At 31.2% G+C, this 23,235-nt stretch overlaps 1 protein-coding gene across 1 annotated transcript; it reads left to right on the top strand.

Annotated features, from left to right (window-relative positions):
* The first annotated feature begins 12,987 nt into the window (after positions 1–12,987).
* LOC105764830 (transcription factor bHLH137) lies at positions 12,988–15,460 on the top strand. Its single transcript, XM_012583602.2, has 7 exons — positions 12,988–13,482; positions 13,617–13,766; positions 14,011–14,076; positions 14,185–14,253; positions 14,366–14,452; positions 14,589–14,768; positions 14,973–15,460. The coding sequence occupies exons 1-7, from the start codon at positions 13,114–13,116 to the stop codon at positions 15,063–15,065; spliced, it is 1,014 nt and encodes a 337-aa protein (XP_012439056.1). The 5' UTR covers positions 12,988–13,113; the 3' UTR covers positions 15,066–15,460.
* The last annotated feature ends 7,775 nt before the right edge of the window (positions 15,461–23,235 follow it).

Raw genomic sequence — 23,235 nt, 5'->3', positions numbered from 1 at the left:
GTACAGTACCTTATTTGTGTGTATTAGGCAATGCAGAGAAGAGAGCTTCATAGTGTGTGAAAAAAGGAAGAAGCTTTAATCCTTTCTCTTTCATTTTAATTAAAAGCCAGTAAATGCAAACATTGTTTGTTTCCTGGCAAAATCTTTTTCTACCATTTTTCCTGCATCAGTGATTCTTATCATATCAAATTTCTGTGTTACACGTCCCCATTCAACTAAACCAGAAAATGCTCTAAAGTCCTGCAAATTAAGACTAATGGATGATTATTAGTCACTTTCAAATCTCATTAGATGTGGAGTTGATGAGCCCCCCTCCCCAAACCCTTTTTTCCTTTGCTTTTCCTGTTCACCAACACCATATTCAAACTCTCAAAGCCTTTAGCATTACAGTTGAATGTTCCAAACACAGACATATTAACTGTTCTTTGATTGTTTTTGTAAGGCCGACCCCTTAAAATTTCAGAAGAAACTCTACTTAACTAATCAACTATTTGTAAAAAATTACATTCGACAAACACGAGATATCGATATTTTTTTTGATTTTTTTATTTTCATTTCAAGTTAATGTTTAAGTTTCGTGATTTATCCGTGAAATACTGATGTATTAATATTGCCATATATCCTTTTTGATATTTCTTTATGAAAAAAAAAAAAAACCCTTCCCCACCTTAAGGCAAGTTTTCATTTGTCTCTCCATTACAGTCGTAGATGTCGGTAATGGCAAATTTTTGAATGCTTTCTATATACCGACAAGATAGACTACATATTGATAAATGAACATGGAGGTTTGGTCGATGCTTATGATATGATGTGTGTGAACATATGAAACAAAAACCAAGGATATTGTAATTAAAGAAAATAAACATCAAATTAAGTAGTTCTCATTCTACACGTCTGGTGAGAATAAAACCATGCGTCTGTAGAACAATGTGCAGTACTTTTAAATTTTCAGAGGCCATAAATTTACTTAAAAAAGCTGAAAAACAAAAGCACAAAATACACTTTCGATATTCAGATTTATGAGTAGTATCGGAAATGGATATATGTAAACATACATAATATTATATATGAGTGAAGGTAAAAATACTATAAAATAACTTATTTTGTACTAAATCCTTTTAGAAAAGAAATTCAATTATTAAATTATTTGATGGAAGAATTGCCTAGTTTTTTCATGTGCTTGACCAAATATATATAGTCAAGATTACAAAATAAAATAAATAAAATATCTAAAAGATAATAAACCAAATCCAAAATTATTTGTTGATTTCTAACAACTACCCAACTAGAAAAAAGAAAACATAACTCTAGTAAAACTAGGGGACTTCTTCAGAGCTAACAACCTTCAATATTCTAGCAACAGTTGAAGACTTATTCAAACATATCTAATTTTCTCACCCTTAAGCTAAATCATCCCATACACTCAGTTTACATTTGCTACGACTCCCAACTTGCCTCACATTCGAACAAAGTCTTCTAACTTGAATGGCTTAGTCATAACATTGTTACTTGTTCTTGTGAACTACAATGTTGCAGTTCAACTGTTTCATTCCTTATAAGATCTCTTAGAAAGTGAAAGCATACATCAATGTGCTTACTTCTCCCATTCATAACTGAATTCCTTAATAATTTGATGGTAGAACTATTGGCACACTATATAACCGTTGGGCTTGTTTTATTTTTTTCTTATTGCCTCGAGTATTGTCTTAGCCACACAGCTTGACATGAGCTTGCTGTTGCAACTATAAATTTTGCTTCAGTTGTTAATAGACTCAACGCCGGTTGCTTGTTTGAGCTTCATGAGATAGCAACCTCACTCATCATGAATACATAGCTTGATGTACTTTTTCTGTCTTCGATGTCATTGACAGAGCCACTATCTGTATAACCAATCAAATCTTTTCCTCTATTCTCTAATAGAACAATCCAAATTCACATGTTCCTTTGAGATAGCATATGATTTGCTTTACTGCTTGAAAATGGAACTCCTTTAGATTTTTCATGTATCAACTTACTTGACTCACACTGTACATGATGTCCAGTCGCGTAGCAGTTGCATGCATTAGGTTCCCGACCATCTGCTTATAACGTCTTGGGTCAATATTGTTATTTTTTAATAAATTTTTTTATAATTTTAAATTTTTTATTATCTTTTTTATTATAAATTTTGTTTATAGTTTTTATGGTTTTTAATAACTTTTAAATTTTAAATGGGTTTAATTGATTTTTTAATTTGTTACTACGGTCTTTTGACCCTTTAGCCTTATTAATTTCAAAATTTTCTAATTTACTTTCAATAAAAAGATAGGGGTCAAATTGAATAAATGTGTAAAGGTTGAAGGCTAAATTTATTATAATACATTATACATAAACAATAAATTTACTCACTCATCTTATATACAAAAATTAATATATCTATTTTTTCAATAAATGAAGTAAAATACAACCTATAATATAAAGTATTTTGTGGTTTTTTTACGAAAAAAGAATAATTTAGGAAAAGCATAAGATGGCGATAGGTAGAACGAACGTGATTGAGTGGTACAAGTACGTCGATTCTGAAACTTAGAAGCCAGATAGAAAAAGCAAGGATTCAGGCAATGTCGGTGTGGGGGTCCATCCAGGCCTTATTAGTTTGCTTAATTACAAAATGTTAAAGTTTTACATGTACATTCAAAGCTATTAGCTGTCATGGTACGCACAGTTGTAATGTGTCATCCATGAAGAAATTAACATTCGAATTTATAGTATTTAATTATTATTTTTTTATCTTATCTTAGTTTGAGAGTACGTTGTCATTTACGAGTCACCCTCATCAACTTCGCAACTTGCAAACTAAGGTTTTTTTCATGTTTATGTCCTTCCACCCATGCTCATTTATGCACATATGTACGGGTTAGGGACTTGGCTAAGGTGCTTTGTATTTGGGGTGAAATGATATGTCCTAACTAATGTATTTTATAATTTTAACCTTGTCAGTCATTAATATTCATCCACATTAATTATTAGCTCAATAAACGCAAAGCTGAAATTACATGTTTGTGGTTTAAGTTATAGAAAAAAGTTCATGTTAGATTTTGTCAAGTCAATCACTCTAAACGAGAACAAACTAAACTTCCTCCAAGCTCCCCTTTTCCTCTAATACACCACGAAACCATTTTTTACGACTTATGGCACAATTGTACACCATCTCATGCATATAAAAAAAAACTTCTTACTCTATAAAATATCTTACTAAACTTTTGATGAGACCGACTTTAGTTGTTATTTAACCAAACACAATTGGGATTTGTGTGATTAAAAGAGTGACCGTCCAATCAGAAAAGAAAGAATGCATGACATAAACATGAGGTAGAAAAAAGTCAAGCATGTGTAATTGTACTATTTTTGTTTTGCTTGCGACTCATTGAATTTGCGATGCATTGAACCCATGTATAATCTGTGACTGAGCATTTAATAGTTTATGAAAACCTTCAGTGCGTCTACCATATTTTGGCGCATGCCCTGCGTAAATAATTGAAAGCGAAAAGACGAAAGAATATTTCACTGCTCTCCACATCCAGTGAATCAAACACTATTATTTTTAATTTTATGGAAGCCAATCTCATCCATAAGGATCTAAGAATTTTCTTTTCTTTTTTGTTAAAAAGGATCTCATAATTGACAACACATAGTAAGAAATGCCATGCAGAGACCCATGCAAGATGATAGTTGCTATGCGATCGGTCCCTACCTTCTGCCTAAAAAAGAAAGGATTGATATATAAGATCATATACATCTCGCCTTGCATCTCCTTCATTGGTCTTCTTTCTGGTTCTCAGGTGCCTTTTACTTGCGTGGATGATCTGAACTAATAGATAAATGTCAAATATCATATTTTGCCCTTACGTTGTAGCTAGTCTTGTTATACCTCCAATTTGGCAATGAACATGGTAAGACATGAGATAACCTGTTGTCAATTCTCAGCAGGAGAACGGTCAACATACAACCCCTCACTGACAACTGTTCATGGTGACTCCTCACTTAGGAGAGTTTGTAAAGGACCTGCCATGTGTCCTCTCCGAACTAATTTGAAGACGGTGCACTACGCACCCCACAAGGACCACTAAAAAACCACTCACTGTAAACTTTCCATGGAGACTACTAAGGCATAACAACCTTATACAATTTTAAAAATGAGAATATCAGAGCAAAATCACATAATACACTATATGACGATAACTGTATATATAAACCCCAGATTACAAGAGACTGGAGGATCTCTCCTTCTTCCCTCAAAATACCCTAAGTATCAACCAAGCTTTCTCATTTTCTCCTTCTACCCTAGTGTTAGGAATGATAGCAGTTATCAGTTAGTGGTAGTTGACGGTTAGGGTTAGTAGTATTTTCAGTTACAGTAGGTTAGCTGAAGTTGGTTAGGTTCAGTTGCAAGTATTAAATACGTGTAATTGTATTTCTCGGAATATGATAGAATTACTTTCTTTGAATGGGAGAGAATCTTAACATGGTATCAAGAGCCAATTTTTTTTTCTGTATGAGTTTCTTGTGTTTTCATGGCTATGGAAACAATTCCTGGAATGGAGACTCCGCGTCATTCAATCAGTTCTGGAGAAGGAGTTCATTCGCAGAATCTTAGCACTGGTGGTTCGTCCACAGTTCACTACTTTGCCAAACATGATACAGTCAAACTTGCTGAGCATAACTTTTTGCTGTGGAAGCATCAACTGTTGCTGATTCTTGAAGGATATAGGCTTGAAGGTTTTGTGTTGGGGACAGTTTCGGCTCCTCCAGCAGTTCTTGCAGGAATTGATGGGCAGCTGTTGGATAATCCTGCGTTTCTTATTCATAGAAAGCAGGACAAATTTTTAGCTTCTTAGCTTCTCTTGACAGTTACTGATGAGATCTTGGTTCATCTCACAGCGGCAAAGACAAGCTTTGAAGTTTGGACTACTATTGAAAAGCGTTTTGGTACCACGTCGAGTATTAAGGTAGCAAGTTTGCGTCATGCTTTGTATTCGATCAAGAAGGCTAGTTTAACTGTTAAAGAATACCTGGCTAAGGTAAAGACTTTGAGTGGTAACTGAAAGAGAACAAGTTAGTGTCATTTTGTCTGGTCTTCCTATGGAGTATGAGTCTGTTCAAGTTTTTGCGTCTACAACTCCAATATCTTTGGATTTACTTACTGATATGTTTCTTGATTGTGAGACCAGACACTTAACTTTATTGGCAAAAGCTCATTTGCAAGCAAATGTGTTAACCAAATTTCAAGATACCTCAGAAGGGTCAAAGTCCACTTATTCTCAGGCTTTCAAGCAAGGTTATAATGGTTCTGGTCGAGGTTGGTCTCGTGGGAGAACTAGAGGTGCTGGTCAGGGCTGGTCTCGATCCAGGCCACAATGTCAGCTCTGTGGAAAAATTGGGCATGTTGTGCAGAATTGTTATCATCGGTTTGATGAGAACTTTACTGGTCAAAATCCGTTAGTCAATCTTTATCAAACTCGTAATTTTACTCCTTTTTTGATAGCTTGCCCATTTATGAGTTCTTGCTCTGGCTCGTGTTCGCAGTCGCTACCCTCACAGACCAATCTTCATTCTGATCAGACTTGGTATCCGGATTTGGGTGCAACGAATCATGTTACACCTGATAGGTTGACTATTATGACTGTCTCTCCTTACATAGGTACTGGTCGAGTTCTTATGGGAAATGGTAAGTCTGTCTCCATTGCTAGTGTAGGATCATCTAATGTCTTAGCTGGCTCCAGGCTTCTGCATCTTCAGAATGTGTTGCATGTACCCACAGTTTGTAAGAACTTGATGTCTGTGGGTCAATTTGTAAAAGACAATGGTGTTTATTTTGAGTTTCACCCTTTTCTGTGTTTTGTGAAGGACATTCAGACAGGGATGATTCTCCTCGAGGACCACATGCATACGGGTCTATATCGATTTTAGTTCTCAAAGTCTGCTTCCAATCCTCACTATTCTCTCTTGAAGTCTAACTCGTACTTGGTCAACAGTATTCAACTCTCGTCTGCTGCTTTATGGCATAATAGGCTTGGACATCCCTGTTCAAACACGTTAGCTCATGTACTAAAGTCATGTAACGTTCATTTTGATCAGAATAGCTTGCCTAGTCTATGTACTGCTTGTCAACTAGGCAAAGCTCACAAACTTCCTTTTTCCACTTCTAAAATGGTGTACTCATTTCCTTTTGAATTAGTGGTATCGGATGTATGAGGACCAGCTTGTGTAGCTTCAAATGGTTTTTGTTATTATGTGTCTTTTGTTGATATGTACAGCAGATATGCTTGGGTTTACTTTCTAAAGAACAAATCTGAGGTGGTTCAATGTTTTCTCAACTTTCATTAGATGGTTAAGGTGCAGTTTGGTTGTTCTGTAAAAATGCTACAAACTAACTGGGGAGGAGAGTATCGTGTGCTGTCAAAGGAACTCTCTCGCTTGGGTGTACAACATAGGGTCACCTGTCCATACTCTTCAGAGCAAAATGGCGTTACTGAAAAGAAACATCGACAGCTTGTAGACACGGGGTTGTCACTTCTAGCTCAATCTGGTATTCCTTTGAAGTTTTGGTACTATGCTTTTGCACATCCTGTCTATTTGACAAACAGACTGCCTACTCTAGTGCTTCATAACGTAAGTCCTTATGAAACACTTTACAAACACAAACCGAGTTATGATCTGCTTCGTGTGTTTGACTGTGCTTTCTTCCCTGATTTGAGGTTTTTCAACCAGCACAAGTTACAGTTTAGGTCCCAACTGTGTGTGTTTTTTGGCAGTGCTTCCAATACAAAAGGATATAGATGTTTAGCTGCTGATGGTCGGGTTTATCTCTCTCGCTATGTTCAGTTTAATGAGACATGCTTTCCTTTTCAAAATGGTTTTTGCTCTCGGTCTCTAGTGAATTCTACAAGAGACTCACATCGCCAGACCATACTTCCTATAGTCATGGAAAATATTTTTCCTACCGACTCCCATGTTCAACCTCACACAGGTTCTGACAGACATCTCCTGCTGATTTCCTACCAACGACTGAAATGTCTCCCTCATGTGATCAACCTGAGAGTAGTGCAATGGTTCATCAAAATGCAAATGTCCATCCGATGCAAACTCGTGCCAAAAGTGGGATTTTTAAGCCGAGAGTTTTTGCTTCAGCTTTGGATGAGAATGAGCCTTTGACCATAACTGAAGCTTTTCAAAGTCCTGATTGGACAACAGCTACTCAAGATGAGTATCGTGCATTACTGGCAAATCATACTTGGGACCTCATGCCCTTACCTGCTGGTCGAAGGGCGGTTGGATGTAAATGGATTTTCAAGCTTAAAAGACATGTTGATGGGTCTGTTGCAAGGTACAAAGGTCGACTTGTGGTTAAGGGGTACTTGCAGGAAGCTAGGGTTGATTTTCAAGAGACATTCAGCCCTGTGGTTAAGCCCACTACAATAAGAGTGGTTCTTGCGTTGGCAGTCTCTTTCAACTGGTCACTTCGACAGGTTGAAATCAATAATGCATTCTTGAATGGAGAATTGAGTGAAGAAATTTACATGTTGCAACCTCCAAGGTTTGAGCAGCAAGGCTCTTAAGGCCAACAGCTAGTGTGTCGACTTCGAAAGGCCCTGTATGGTCTCAAACAGGCACCAAGGGCTTGGTTTCACAAGTTGCGCGAATTCTTGGTCACCATGCAATTTAAAGTATCCAAAGCAGATAGTTCCTTGTTTATTCTTCAGTACGATTCTCGGTTGGTGTACGTATTGGTCTATGTTGATGATATTATCATCACAGGTAACAATGCTAAGTTCATAGATGAGTTTGTCACTCAGCTCAATGCAAATTTTTCACTAAAAGACCTAGGAAAGTTGCATTATTTCTTAGGCATAGAGGTGAGTTATACTGCACAATGAGTATTTCTTACACAAAAGAAGTACATTGCTGACCTTCTTCACAGAGCTTCTATGGATAGGTCAAATAGTTTACCAACACCTATGGTTACCTCGAGCCGATTGTCAGCCAATGAAGGGAATCCTGTTGAGGATGAGCATCATTATAGGAGTATTGTTTGTGCCCTACAATACATTGTCATCACTAGACCAGACATAGCGTATTCAATAAACAAAGTTTGCCAGTTTATGCACAAGCCTTTGGACCTACATTTCAAGGCTGTGAAGAGAATTCTAAGGTATTTACAAGGGACACTGGATTATGGTTTGAAGTTCACCAGAACGTCGGGATTTTCACTTGAAGGATATTCGGATGCAAGCTGGGGGTCAGATGCGGATGATCGAAGGTCAACTTCAGGCTTTTGTGTATTTCTTGGAGGAAATCTAATCTCCTGGAGTTCAAAGAAGTAGCAAGTCATCTCCAGGTCTATAGCAGAAGCAAAATACAGGAGTGTGGCTCTTGTAACTACAGAAGTAGTATGAATTCAGGCATTACTGACTGGGTTAGGCATTTTAGTTCCAAAGAAGTCCTTGATATGGTGCGATAGTTCAGCAGCTGTTGCAGTTGCGGGGAATCCGGTCATGCACTCAAAGTTTAAACATGTTGGAATGGATCTGTTCTTTGTTAGAGAGAAGGTTGCAGATGGGGAACTTCATGTAGGGCATATATCTGGGTCAGATCAAACTGCAGACATACTAACAAAACCTCTGTCGATAGGAGCCTTCAATAAGTTTTGAGATCGGCTTTGTGTTGTTGACATAAACAAAAAATAGTTTGATGGAAAGAGAAGTTGATAAGTACGAGGCATGTTAGGAATGATAGCAGTTATCAGTTAGTGGTAGTTGACGGTTAGGGTTAGTAGTATTTTCAGTTACAGTAGGTTAGTTGAAGTTGGTTAGGTTCAGTTGTAAGTATTAAATACGTGTAATTGTATTTCTGAGAATATGATAAAATTGCTTTCTTTGAATGAGAGGGAATCTTAACACCTAGCACCTTAGCTCTAGCTCTCTGTCTATTACAGATGAACCAGCACTCTCTTTCACCACCTTCTTCTCCTTAATTACTTGAATAAACAAAACTCTTATCTTTTTATTCACTTATATTAAAATCAACAAATTATTTAGAATCTTTGTCATGTGATTAATAGTTTTGGCTATTCTTTTCCCCAGTTGTTATTACTTCCGGAAATTATTATATGCATCAACTTATTTTAATTTTTATTCATTGTTATCATCACAACTACTAACTTATATGAATGAAGATTCTAAATTTTTTAATGGAGATTACGAGTTTTCTCGATATATGAACTTACAATTGATCAAATACAATACATTAATTCACTAATAACAAAATTCATAAATGAGATTAAAAATTATAACATAATTTCTTTTCTTTTTTGGTAAAAACATAAATTCTTTTTAATTTCAGAAATTACTTATTATTTTATTAATCTCACTTATAAAAGTCAAAATTTCGTACATCTAATTATTTTTTATATAAAAATACAATAAACAATACATTTATTTTTTTAAAAGGATAAATTTCATAACTATACATGAAATTTGATTTTATATAATTTTACACATGATATTTTGAATTAATTCAATTACCATAAATTATTAACACAATTATTGATATAACATCATTTTATGTTTATATAATCATACGAATAAATTATATTTATGCAATATAAAAATAAATGGATGAATTTATTTAAATGTGTATGATTAAATCAAAATTAAAGCTTCATATATGCATTTGAATCACAATCAAAGTATCATGTGTATAATTACACAAAATAAAAATTCATGTATAATTTTAAAATTTATCTTTTTAAAAAATGGGCTGAAAGATTAATTCTTCCTAATCAAGAATTGATTGATTTTTGGGCTTACTTTATAATTCTAATACAGATATGGGTCGGCCCTCAGGGTTTTGGCCAGGGTGTTCATGGGTGTACATTAAATATTTTTGCTCATGGTTTATTTGAATTCAACTATGAAAAATCTAAATTCAATTTAATTATTTTTTAGTTAATGTAAAATTTAATTTGGATTTTTATTTTTCTTTTGAGTAATCTTAATGCCTCAGTCGATTAGATTGTTAATTTAATTAATTTTTTAATTTTCTATATTTATTATTATTTAAAAGTTTAAATAAATTAGTGTCTCTAAATTTACCTCGTAATCAAGAAATAAAATCTTAAAATTATATCAATTCTTCAATCACATCTAACAAGTGCACTACCTTCAAATTATCAATACCATGAATAATATCTAAAAGGTACAGAACCTTATGTGATAGTTTGATGGTCAAGAGTGTTCATCGCCCCAAATGTGAGTTGAGTTTAAGTCGCGTTAGTTGTTTCCAAATCACTAATTTATCTCAAATTTTATTAAAAATATTCTAATTAAATAAAACCAAATAATTATTTTCTTATCCTAATTTTTTTTATCTTAAATAAATCCTGGGTTTGGAAATTAAAAATTAGTCAACAAAGCTCAAACATTTAAATTCCAAGTCAAATTGAAGCAATTGATACAAGTTGAATGGGATAGCGTGTTAAGCTTTGACGGTGGCAACGAGTGTATGATTTAGATGCTTTACGTTGCTTCAATCCCATCAAACTCTGTTCGTCATTGAAAAGTAAAAAACTTGACAATGTTGATTTCTCAACACACCATGATTTTATTTTATTTCCTCAAAAAATAAGTATTATATAAACACTTTATCGTAAATCTATATCATAATAAATAATTTTTTTTAACATAAATATTTTATGTATTATTATTAATTCATTTCAAATTATATGTTTAATATATGTTATTTTATCTTTTAAATTTGTGATTTTCACACGCATATTTTTGTGATAAAATTTTAGTTATTAAATAAACTCGTATTATTTTTATCAGTAAATAATTAAAAATATTATTTTATAAAAATATTTAAATAAAAATAAATACTTAGGGATTGATTAATAAAAATCATTTATATATACTTTACCGGTCAATGTATAAATGATTTTTTTATTTATAAATAAAGTTTTAATATTAAAATATTATTTTACTCACTTTATTGTGTAATATTATATAATACACAAACGTGTGGCACAGCCAAACCACAGATTCACCGTGGCTGGATAAAAAAGGTTAGTAGCATGGTATGTCTGACAATTACCGAAATAAATTGCTACTACATATTGATTATGAATGAATCACTGGGAAGTGTGCGATGTAGTTTACTGTTTTATCTACGCTACGTTCGATGAAATCAGAAAATTATATATTTTTAATAGTTTATTATTTTATAAATTTTAAAATATTAAATTAAATTTTTATTATTTAAAAAAAATATAACTTTATTATTAACAATTTAAATAAATTTTTTTATCATTTTAGCCCTCCTTTTATATACAAGAAAAAGAAAACACTGATGAACGAATTTTTCGATTTGGCTGTAATTATTATGATGGTATAGATGCAATTATGGCATATTATTTTACTCAGGTTCTGTGCATAGAGTTAGGCCATTGACGAGGAAAGAAAAACATTTGATTTTGTTTGGTTTTGATATGATTTCCTTTTAAAAATTTAATTTGAAATCAAATATTAAAATAATAAAATAAATGTCCCGACCCCTTTAAATAGAAAATTATCTATTTAGGTCTTTTAAATATTTTAAAATTTTAAATTAATAAAAATAAAATTATACTTTAATATCTTAAAATATAATAATTTAATTTAATCTTTTAAAATTTATAAATATATAAACTATTAAAATTAAAATTTATTTTCGTTTCCCTAAAATATTTTGAATTCGCCCCACATGATCCTAAAACCACTCATTTGGTTTTTATTTGTTTCATATTCTATTATAAAATTGATAATATATGGAATTAAGTTTGCTTTGAATAACTGTAATTTATATATAGAAAATAAATTGAATATATTCGCTTATTATTCAAATAAAATCAAATCCAGCATCATAATTAAAAATTGGTGTATAAACACATCCATGTGTGGGGTGAAACTTTTTATAAAAACATAAAGTTACCATTATTTCTATAAAATAATATATATTATTTAGGATAATTTTATCTTTTCATATAAAAATAAAATGATATATTTACATATAATATCATTTGAATTTAAAATATTATAATTTTATTGTTTTAATTAAAATCATATTTAATTTGTGTTAAAATTCTTTAAAAATTTATTAGATATGTTTTCAACTCATATTGTAGACGTGTCATAATCTAATATTAATAAATCATTTATGCTAAAATTAATGAGAGTTTGGTTTGACTTGAATATCATTTTATTATGTAACATGTAAAAAGGTAAAATTACTCTTAAAATAAAATTTATTAATTTATAAATCAAAGAGTTTTTAGCCATTTTTAATTGAAGTGGTGTTCAGTTAACTCATGATTCAATAGTTAAACACTTTACATTCTTAAATAGATAAATCAAATTCAAACCCGAAAATAATATTATTAGAAACAAGAATCACAAAAATTATCTATTAAGTGACGGTGATAAAAGAATTGTATATATTTCCTATTTGTAACTCAATGATCTCGCAGTTTTCTTTAAAAAATGAAAAAGAAATTGTAATTTTTCTTTTTGGCCTTTTTTGGGGTTTAAGCACTTGAGTTAAATCATAGGGGATTCCCTCGATTAGCCTGATAGCTAAGAGCTGTTTAACCATAAAGTTCATCCGGGTTCACGTCTCCAAAAAGTAGTGATAAGCCTTTACTTGGGTCACTCCATTTGCATGTAGTGTATGCATGGGTGATATGGGTCTGATGCTACAATGGATGAGCAAGCAGTAACGATAAAGGAAAGAGAAGACCGGTCAAATATACAGGGACTTTAATTCTGAAAAAGAAATTGTAAACAAAGGGACTTCTGCATGGGGATGAGTAGTTAAACCAAAGATTTTACTTTCGAAATTTTAACGACCCTGTCTTGTTTTGTTTGATTCTCTCTCTCCCCATGTTTATTTATATATATATATCTTCCTCTATGGGATCTTTGTTTCTCATAGATAGACCCACTGCCCCTTCTTCAACACTTTCGTCTCAGACTCTGCGCCTCTCTCTCTCTCTCTCTCATCACTTTCTTCAGAAACACAAAAAGCTTGCAATTTTCTCTTATGGCAGCCTTTTCATATATTCTTGACCCCAATATTTTCTTGCAAAACATGGCTCCCACCCCCAAAGCTTCTTCCTTTATGATGGATGATGGAAACTTAACCTCTAATTGTTTCTCTCAATATTACTCACCTGAGCTTTTCCACGACTCGCTCTTTGATCCTAACAACCATGAAACTAGCTGTGTTGATCACTGCTCCAAGGTTGTTTCTCAGAGTGATAACGAGCCATCGGTGGGTGAGAAACAGAGCACCGGTGGTGGCGATTCCACTGTGGTAGATAAGCTTGAAAAGGGTGAGCAAGTCACTCAGAATGTGAATCCCAGAAACAGGAAACGGAAGACCAGAAACGGGACAACCTTCAAAACTAAGGTTAAAAAACCGCTTTAAGTCATTCAAATTGTGTATGCATGGTGGTTGCATGGTAGCTTTAAATTAAAATTCTTCGGATTTTCAGTGATGGGTTTCTAATTTTAATCCTATTTTCATTATTTTATTTCGTTTAGGATGCAAAAGAAGGGAAAGCCAAGGAGAAAAAGAAGTGCAATAATGGCAAGAAAGGTGAAAAGAAATCTCCTGAAGAGCCTCCGTCGGGCTACATTCATGTAAGAGCCAGGAGGGGCCAAGCAACCGACAGTCACAGTATAGCTGAAAGGGTACTAATACTATAGCTAGTCAATATTTAAGGGTTAAAGCTGGAGATGGGTTCAGACAACCCTGAGCCACTACTTCTTGGTCAAACTCAAAGCCCAAATGGTCTTAAAGGGAGTGGGTGGATGAACCATGGGACCAAAGCCCTTGTGGTTCATCAACAAGCATTACAAGCCCTTAGTTTTACACCCCATAAACTGAGGATCTTGGTATATTTCCTATTGACCAATTCTGCAAACTGGATTGCAGGTAAGAAGAAAGAAGATCAGTGAGAGGATGAAGATATTACAATGTCTGGTTCCAGGGTGTGAAAAGGTATCTAGTTCAGCTCATTTTTTTTAATCCTAATTGTCTTGCAAACTAATCATAGAGTTATGAAACATTTTCAGACAGCTTTCATGTGTGTGTTTTGCATGAAAATAGGTAACTGGGAAGGCCCTTATGTTGGATGAAATTATCAATTATGTTCAGTCCTTACAAAATCAAGTAGAGGTATATGGTTATATACAATTAAAAATAACCACTCTCTGACAGTTAATTCTTTTCCATAATATATAAGTATTTAAATAAACAATGATTTTGTTTGTTTTCTTCTGTATTTTAGTTTCTGTCAATGAAGCTTGCTTCTGTGAGTCCCATGTTCTACGACTTCGGAGTGGACCTGGAAGCCTTAATATTGGTGAAACCAGAGGTAAAAAAAAGGGGGATAAAATGGAAGCTAGTTTTAGTTTGTTTATTTATGTTTTAATGTAAAAGCCATTAATTTATTACAAAAGCTAGCTGATGAAAATCTTTGTCTCTGACATAAGTAAATTTTATTTTTTTAGAGAGTGAACAGTGAAGCATCAACAACAACACCAGTACTGCCATGTCTGCAACAATGCAACCCCACTCAAGCTTCAGCTTTTGTTGATTCAACTACCGCCACCTTTGCCCCATCTAATAACTATCCTTTTCTAGGTGCCTCACACCAGGGCCAAACCCCCATTCTCTTCTCTCACCCCCAGGTCAGTCTATAGCATGCATATGTACTTTTTTTTGTATCAATTTATATGAGATTGTATTCTATACCTGTATATATATATATATATATATATTAAAAGAGTTCGTTTATATGTATTTGAAAGATTATACTTTTGTATTTTATATAAAAGGAAAATACTATATAAATGCATATGTATTGTGACAAGTAGACAACACATCTTTTTCAGGATAATGGAAGTGTATTGTGGGATGTGGAGGACCAAAGACAAAAATCTCTCAATTCATCTGGCCTCAACGACAACTTGTGTTCTTTCCATTAAATATATAGTCCCGATAGCTGCCCTACAATCATCTTTCCAGCTAAGCTTGCAGAGAGGTAAAACATCAGTTTCAGGTGAAGGAGGTGCTTCGCCATTGCTAAAAACAAAGCTCTGCTCTAGTTTCAAGTTCAAACTGAGTGAATTAAGCAGCATATGATCTGAAAACATAGAATGGATAAAGGGCAGCTACACATCATTGGATAGAAGAACACAAAAGAGATATATATGTATTCCAAAAATAAGATCAGATCTTTTTATTTTATTTTATATATAGATCCTTTGTTGTTGTCCATTTTATGTCTCCCAAGCATAAAGTTACTAAACCCTAAGAAAAAGTATATCCTTAGTTTTGTATGTTGTACAAATTATTGTGGTATAAAAATGTTTATTTTTCATATTGTTACAGGTATTCAGTTCTGACAGTTATTTTTACCTGCAAGGAATGGGTTGCAATATTTGAATTAAAACATATTTTTCTCTTTTTTCTCTTTTTTCTCGGATTTGAAACTTTGAGTACAAAATTTTCATGTAAAATAGGATTTAAATGCTTCTACTTCTAACATGTTACATTTGTGAGTAAGTAAAGAAAAATTGTTGGCAAAAGGACCTTTACAAATATAGAGCAGTAAACTTTTCCTAATACAAACAACACTTATTATTAACTCTATCAAATCATCACCATCAGATCAATTTGATGATGAGACTGCATTAATGATGTACAAAAGATTATGTCTCAGATGATTTACTCTCTTCCTCATTATCTAATATATATAGTAAAACATGAATAAAATTAGAGTAACTATGTTAATGAAAACAAAATTATAAATATAATGTTAATCATTATAATATTAAGAGAAAGAAGAAGATATAGGTGTCCGGAAGCCTGGTTTTGGCTATAATATAGTTTTAAATAAGTTTTAATATAGATGATGACACATTAACGATTTGGATGAAAATTTTATGTAACAAATGTATTTTAAAATTTATGTAAGAACTAAGTGATGGTTTAAATTTTATCGATTTATAAAAATATAAAAAGTTAAAACACTTTCAAGCTGTAAAAATAAATAAATTTTTAGTAATTTTTTAAATAATTAAAACGTAAGTTACACTAATTTAATAAGGGGCTTATGTCAATAACCTCTTGACTCAATGACAAAAGCATTATGCAGGTACGAGAACCGGTTCACTCTCAAGCAACCTCATTTCCTTCCCCCAATTATAAAAAAAAATATATTGCTTTATTTTGATGCTAACATATTTTATTGCTATATATAACATAATAATATTTTTGTCGATTTTAATAAATATTGCTTTATTTTTTAATTCAAATATAAATAGATATATTTTAATTAAAAATACAATTTAACTTAATTAGTAAATAAAATATACTTTTGGTACTGAACCCAAAATGTGAATCTTGAATTCAAAATAAAATATTATTTACAAATTATTGCATTTGAATAACATTAAAATCGTTAATTTATATAGTTAATGCAATATACATAAATTTGTTAATACTTTTAAACCAAATAATATTTTATTTCAATGATTATTGATCAAATATGGTGATTCCAAATTTCATTTTTCTTTGAAACCACACACAAACACAAACATTTATGTCAAATCTACTTTTATGTTTTGCCCCATCCCCATATTAACTTTAAATCTTTCTTCTCTCTCCTCTTTCTATATGTATAATTATATGTAAACTTAATTAGCAAGTTGGTCATTGGATTACCTTAACTCTTATGATTACACTAATGATTGAATAATGATTTGATTAAGCAGAAAACCAAGTCATAGAACATAAAACTTTATGCCCTTCCTACCAAATCAGCACCAAAATGGCTTAAAATCAAAAGTGATTCAATTAAAACACCCAAATTTAATCTGGACTGCTTTTACAAAAGATATCTATATTTAATAAATTAGTTACATCACTGAAAACAAAGTTATCAACATTAAATATTTTTCAATTTTTAAAAAAAATCTATTTTTAATAACAACCATGAACAATAATAATACAAAAAATATGACTTATGGTACAAATGATAAATAAATAATTATAAACTAATGCGCAAATGTCATGTTTGCACAATAATTTTAAAAAAGAGAAAGATAAATTGACAATAACTGCAACACTGGAATAATTCAGAAACAAACCAAAAACGCATTAACTTGATCAAATCGTTGAAATTGGCATCCTAACCTTGCCATAATCAAATCCATCTGATAATGAACACCGATCAACCAAGACAAAATTGACAAAAGCCCCAAAAGACCCATCGTATCAATGTTGCACAAAAGGCCAAGTCTCATATGGCTTATCCTCCTCCTCCTCATCTCAAATCTATCCCCATCACTATGATCTATCATGATAAAGCCTTTCGAGAATAGTTTCTAATTGATTTGGCAACACCCTTATATTGGCAAATCTCACATGTACACTAGAACAAGACTAAAATTAAAAATAAAAGTAAAAGTAAAAGTAAAATAAAACCATATCTGCTTTAAAATAAAACATATTGGATAAAATAAAAAACCAAGAAAAATATGGACAACCACGAAATTGTAAAGAATATAAAATCACGAAACGGTAGAGAAAATCACGATAATGTGAATTGAAATTTAAAACAAAATAAAATAACAAAGAAAAAAATGTTGAAGAAATTGCGACCAACAACTAGCCCGAAGGCTGACGCTGCCGACGTATAAAAGATTTAGTTTGAAAAAGTTGAGCAGCTAATAGGGTTTATTTTTCAAACGTTTTAATCAAGTCATATTATTTTTCATTCACAAATCCCGTATATATATTGTGTTAATTCTATCAAACTTCCCCAACGCAGGGACTAAATTTTAAATTAGTTTCTAAATTTTTAAGTATTTTAATTGAGTCCTTAAAATATAAATATCGGTTCCATTGATATTAGATGAATGATTATGCTTTAAGGGCTTTTTAAGCTTGATATTGAAGAATGGGTTTAGCCATCTTTATATCAATAGAACAAGGTCAAGGAGAAGCTTCCTTCAAAACTGATATGTCGTTATTCAAAGTTTCTTTGAGTTCTTAGATTTCTTTAGAGACTCTGAAAAAAACTGACTATCTTTAAAATCTTTTCTTTAGGCTTTGATTTCTAAACTTTTGAATGACTTTGACGTGAGTATTAGTCAATTAAGTAAAAGAAAGTTCATGATTTATCTTTTAATTAATATAATATAATTTAATTAGAGATAAATAATAATAACCCATGACTAATTTTGATGCAACTAGGTATAAACATGTAATTTAATTCACATGTTTTAAATAAATTTTACGTTTATTACTAAATATATATTTCACGTTAAATTTGCATTAAATTTAAATTGGCATGTATTACCTAAGTTAACGTTACTTAATTGATATAATATTGATATTTTAAAATTTTAAAATTAATTTAAATTTTGAGTTATACTTTGAAGATGGGGAATGCAATTCACTCACATATATTGGATGAATGCATCAACCATGTGTATATATAAATACAAATTATTTTATACGTTTGGAAATTAATTTCCAGGCTCCATATCAACTGAGCTATATATAGAGAAGATGCTGATTAGGTGAGAAATTTGATTGAAAAGTCAAACTTACTGTAACAATCATGTAGTTCCCAATCATCAGGTGTTTGTAGATGAAGACAATACATGTGGATGAAAATGTGGAAACTGTTTTTACCCTGACCCACATGGCTTATTTCTTGCATGAGTTGGCTCAAACTTTTTGTAAATATGCATGCCCAAGAAAAACACTTTGAAACAAAGTTTTGGTATGGAAATCCAGCGATTTCCAAGTCCCATCTCCATTTAAAGTGAACCCCAATCCTCACCTCTAGAACCATCTTCAATTTCTTGTATTCTACTTATCCTCTCCAAATATAAAGAAACTAAAGCATTGCATGTGAAAAGCAAAAGCTATTTGAATGATTGGTTGCCTATATATCAATGATATTGAGATGGAATATCAAGTGAAAACAAATTATTACCGAGAAAGAGTAAACAAAAATGATAAAAAAGAAAAGAAAAGAAATTACGAAATTAGATGAAAGAGGATATGGTGAGAACTGCTTTAAAGGGATGAAGAGATGTTAATTCCACATCCAAAATGAATAAAAGACTTTTTGATAACAACTGGCGTTTGTCTGTTTAGGAACATAGATAACAACGGAATGACTGATCATTGTCATTTATAAAATACTTTCTCAAATAAACCTCTCAACTGTTTCTTGAAGTAGAAATTAGGTAACGTCGCCATCTTGATCAAGGTTTACAAGAAGTTACCAAATCTTTCTTCTATACCATTGGCCACGCAGTAAAATGCTCTTCACATTTGTAAGCTCAATTTTGTTTCCATTCTACTGAAGGAATTCAGAATTAAATTTAAAGTGGAACATGAGAATTGATCTTATTTCTTCCAACATCAAAATGACCCTATCCTCAAATACCAACTTATTCCACATAATTTCAGAATAATCAAAAAATTCTTTACTGTCATAACAACCACCGTATCACAATTAAAAATTGGAAAACTGGTCACATCAGAACCGTTAGTCTGTTTTGACAGCTATTATAATTACAGTGGAAGATATTGGAGAACTTGGAAGCGAAAGCATTTGTCTTCAATCTTCGATCCTACCTACGACAAGTCTTCACCCATATGTCAGATGAACCATATCATGAGTGCAGGTTTATATATGCGATCAAGCTTGACTCACTACTTCAACATCTCAAATCCAGGGAATCTGTATGTATGTATGAAATTTGCATGGTACCAGCTTCAACACTTGTCAATATATTTCACCATTAGAGATGTTTTATGTTAGGTACATACAAAAAAAAAAAAAAAGGTAGTCGTAGTAGTATGTTTGATGACATGATCAACCAAATGAGTAGAATTATTAATAATTGAAATTCGTATTTAATTCAATCAGAAAAAAATATATAAAATCGATTTTTTTTTATGAGCCACGTACGAAAGAAAACTTGGAAAGATTACCTTGCTTTCCTTCATTGAGTTGATGGTGACGATGATGTGATACATGCATGACCCATCAAAATCGTAATGAAGGGGACATCACCTTCTTTTCTATTTGATGGGTCATATAATGTAAATAGTATACATCACCATGCTAAAACTATTTCATAATGGTTTTCGTATGGTCACATTCCTATCATATATATTTTTTATATACATAAAATCAAAAAGAAAATAACAAATAAAAAAGTTACAAAACATATATCATTGGATGCATATATAAATATTTATTATTTCTAATATGTTTAAGCTTGATTATAATTGCATGTCTACAATGTTGGCTAGCAGACAACAATATATGGACACTTGAAAAGTTTGTATAAGCTTGTCCTTCGCCCAACTAATAAATCTAAATCACCAACTTGATTTATAAGGGTTTTTTTTTAATAAAAGTATCATAATTTTTTTATTAATTACAAAAATAATTTAATTTAAAAATTATGTAAGTAAATGACCTGATTTTTACAATGTTTCTTGGTGGCAACACCGACACCTCATCATCGGCTAATGATTGTATTTTAAAAATATATATTTTTTGTTATCTGGTGGCACCGGAAGAAAGTGTGATAATATAAAACGTTCAGGGGCTTGACGAAGAATTACCCTTTTTAGATTAGTTGAAAAAGGATGTCATCAAGCACCAAATTAAATACTTTTCAACTTTTGGTCTATTTGCATTTTAAGTCTGTCTCTTTTTTAAATTAAATTTAAAAAGTCTTTAAAAAATATAAGAATAACACAAATAAACTCTTCTTATTTTTTATTATTTTTTTAAAATAGTAAACTTAAAAAATTATATAAAATTCTTATTTAAATTACCCAAATATATCCCTCAAAAAATTTCCTCAAGTTTATCTAAATTCATACATGTCGTGTGCCATACATGGGTAGATGGCACGACCGTGTGGTCTGTGTGTTTTATGTTTCAATTTGGCACACATAGCAACATGTTGTTACATGGTCTAGAGACACGGTCATGTGTCTCCTCTATACGGCTTGAGTCCTCGCACATGGTCAGTTGGCACAACCATGTCTTATGGCTTCACATAGCCTAGGGCTATCACATGGCTTGGTCACACGGCCGTGTGACCCCTGCTTAACAATTTTACCCAATTTTTTTAAATATTTTAATTAAGTCCTTGATTTATTTTAAATTGTTTTATAGCTTAAATATGTTTAATTTAAAACCAAAAAATTATGAAATGACATGATTTTATTTAAGTTTAATTTAATTAATCAATGTATGAAATGTTTGATATGTTATAACATGTTTTGTTCTGTAGCATTCCGTAACTCTAATTTGGTGACGAGGACGGGTGAAGGGTGTTAAATTTATTAGTATCATATTTAAATTTAGATAAATTTGAGGAAATTTTTAAGGGATATATTTGGGTAATTTAAATAAAAATTTTGTATAATTTTTAAGTTTATTGTTTTAAAAAATAAAAAATGAGAAAGGTTTATTTTGTTATTCTAATATTTTTAAGGGCTATTTAAATTTAACTTCAAAAGGGATACCTAACATGCAAATAGACCAAAAGTTAAAAATTATTTAATTTGGTGCCGCTAGGTCGACAACTCACCTTTTTTTCAGCCAATCTAAAAAGGGTAATTGCTTCATTAGGTTTCTGAATGTTTTATATAATCACACTTCAGTGCGGTGCCATCAATTTATTAGGCGACACTACTATTTTTTTTAAAAAAAAGCAATCATTAGCCAATGACGGGGGACAGTGCCGTTGGTGTGTCTGGTGACACCGAAAAGCACTGTAGAAATCAAATAATTTATATACATGATTTTTAAGTTGGGTCATTTTCATAATTAATAAAAAAAATTAAGTTACTTTTTTAAAAAAATTAGCCTGATTTTTAAATAATAGTGAGGATATTTAATGTATTGTAGGGGCATAGTTTTTATGTATTATCAATTAATAATAAGGTGATATGTCGTTATTTATGTAAAAATATTAAAAGTTTATATAAATAAGTTTATTTTAAAATAAATGTTAATTATAAAGATTAAACGCAATTAAATACAAAACATTAAATTCGAAATTGAAATTCAAAACAAAAATTTAAAACTTAAAACCCAAAAGCCGAAAGAGAAGCAAAATAATTATAGTTAATATTTAATTATGTTTAATTAAAATTAATTGTATTTATTTTCAAGTCTTCCAATATTTTTTTATTTTATGGCAGTGTTAATATCAAGGGCAAATCTAAAACTATTTTTAGGGTCAAAATTTAATTATAAAATTTTGAAAGGACAAAACATAATTTTATCGTTGATTAAATTATAATTTCATCATTTTAAGGGACTAAAGAATATTTTCCAATCTGGGGCAAAGTGCAATTTTATCATATATTAATTTGTAATTTCATTATTTATGAAGGGATTGAACAAGTAATTTTCCATTTGAGGGAAGCAAGGCCCTACAGTCCCTTAAATTCACCCTTAATTAACGTGATATCTTATTATTAACGAATGGTGCATGAGATTTATGCACTGACCGTACATCAAATATTAATATTAAATAATAAATCTAAATTATATCTTCTAATCTATGCTATTAATAAAACACTTGACTGAGTTGGTGTCACGGGTTAACCGAGTGCCAACTCGGCTTGAAAATGATTAATATACCATTTTATTAAATGACTACTATTATTATTTGATGGTATTTTTGTCTTTTCATAATTTTATATAGTTTTAAATAAAAGAACTAAAATTAACGTATCTAGAGATTAAACTCATGTTTAATAGATTATTAGATTTATAAATAAATTCTTTACTATTACACCAATAATAATTATTGAGTAAACTTTCAAAAAATAACTTTTAGCATAATATGTGTTCTCTCACCAAATTTATGTAAATAGATAATGTCATTGGCTACGACAAGATATTTAATTTTTTAAAATAGAATTTTAATATTGAAATTTCTTTTCACAAATTTGATCTCTTTTAACGTGCTATAAAAATAGCAATATCATAATAAATAATTTGAGTGTATTTAATATTTTTAATATAATGTATTTACCTATTTCATTTTTGTTTACTCGTAAGTTAAACTATTATTTTATTATTTTAATTTC

Source organism: Gossypium raimondii, chromosome 12 (genome assembly GCF_025698545.1).
Source record: "Gossypium raimondii isolate GPD5lz chromosome 12, ASM2569854v1, whole genome shotgun sequence".
NCBI classification, from domain to species: Eukaryota; Viridiplantae; Streptophyta; class Magnoliopsida; order Malvales; family Malvaceae; genus Gossypium; species Gossypium raimondii.
This window is presented reverse-complemented; position numbering and strand designations above follow the sequence as displayed.

Coding starts and splice junctions, on each gene's coding strand:
- LOC105764830 (XM_012583602.2), top strand. CDS start 13,114: ATGGCAGCCTTTTCATATATTCTTGACCCCAATATTTTCTTGCAAAAC. Junction 13,483..13,616: donor GGACAACCTTCAAAACTAAG/GTTAAAAAACCG, acceptor TATTTCGTTTAG/GATGCAAAAGAAGGGAAAGC. Junction 14,769..14,972: donor TTCTCTTCTCTCACCCCCAG/GTCAGTCTATAG, acceptor CATCTTTTTCAG/GATAATGGAAGTGTATTGTG.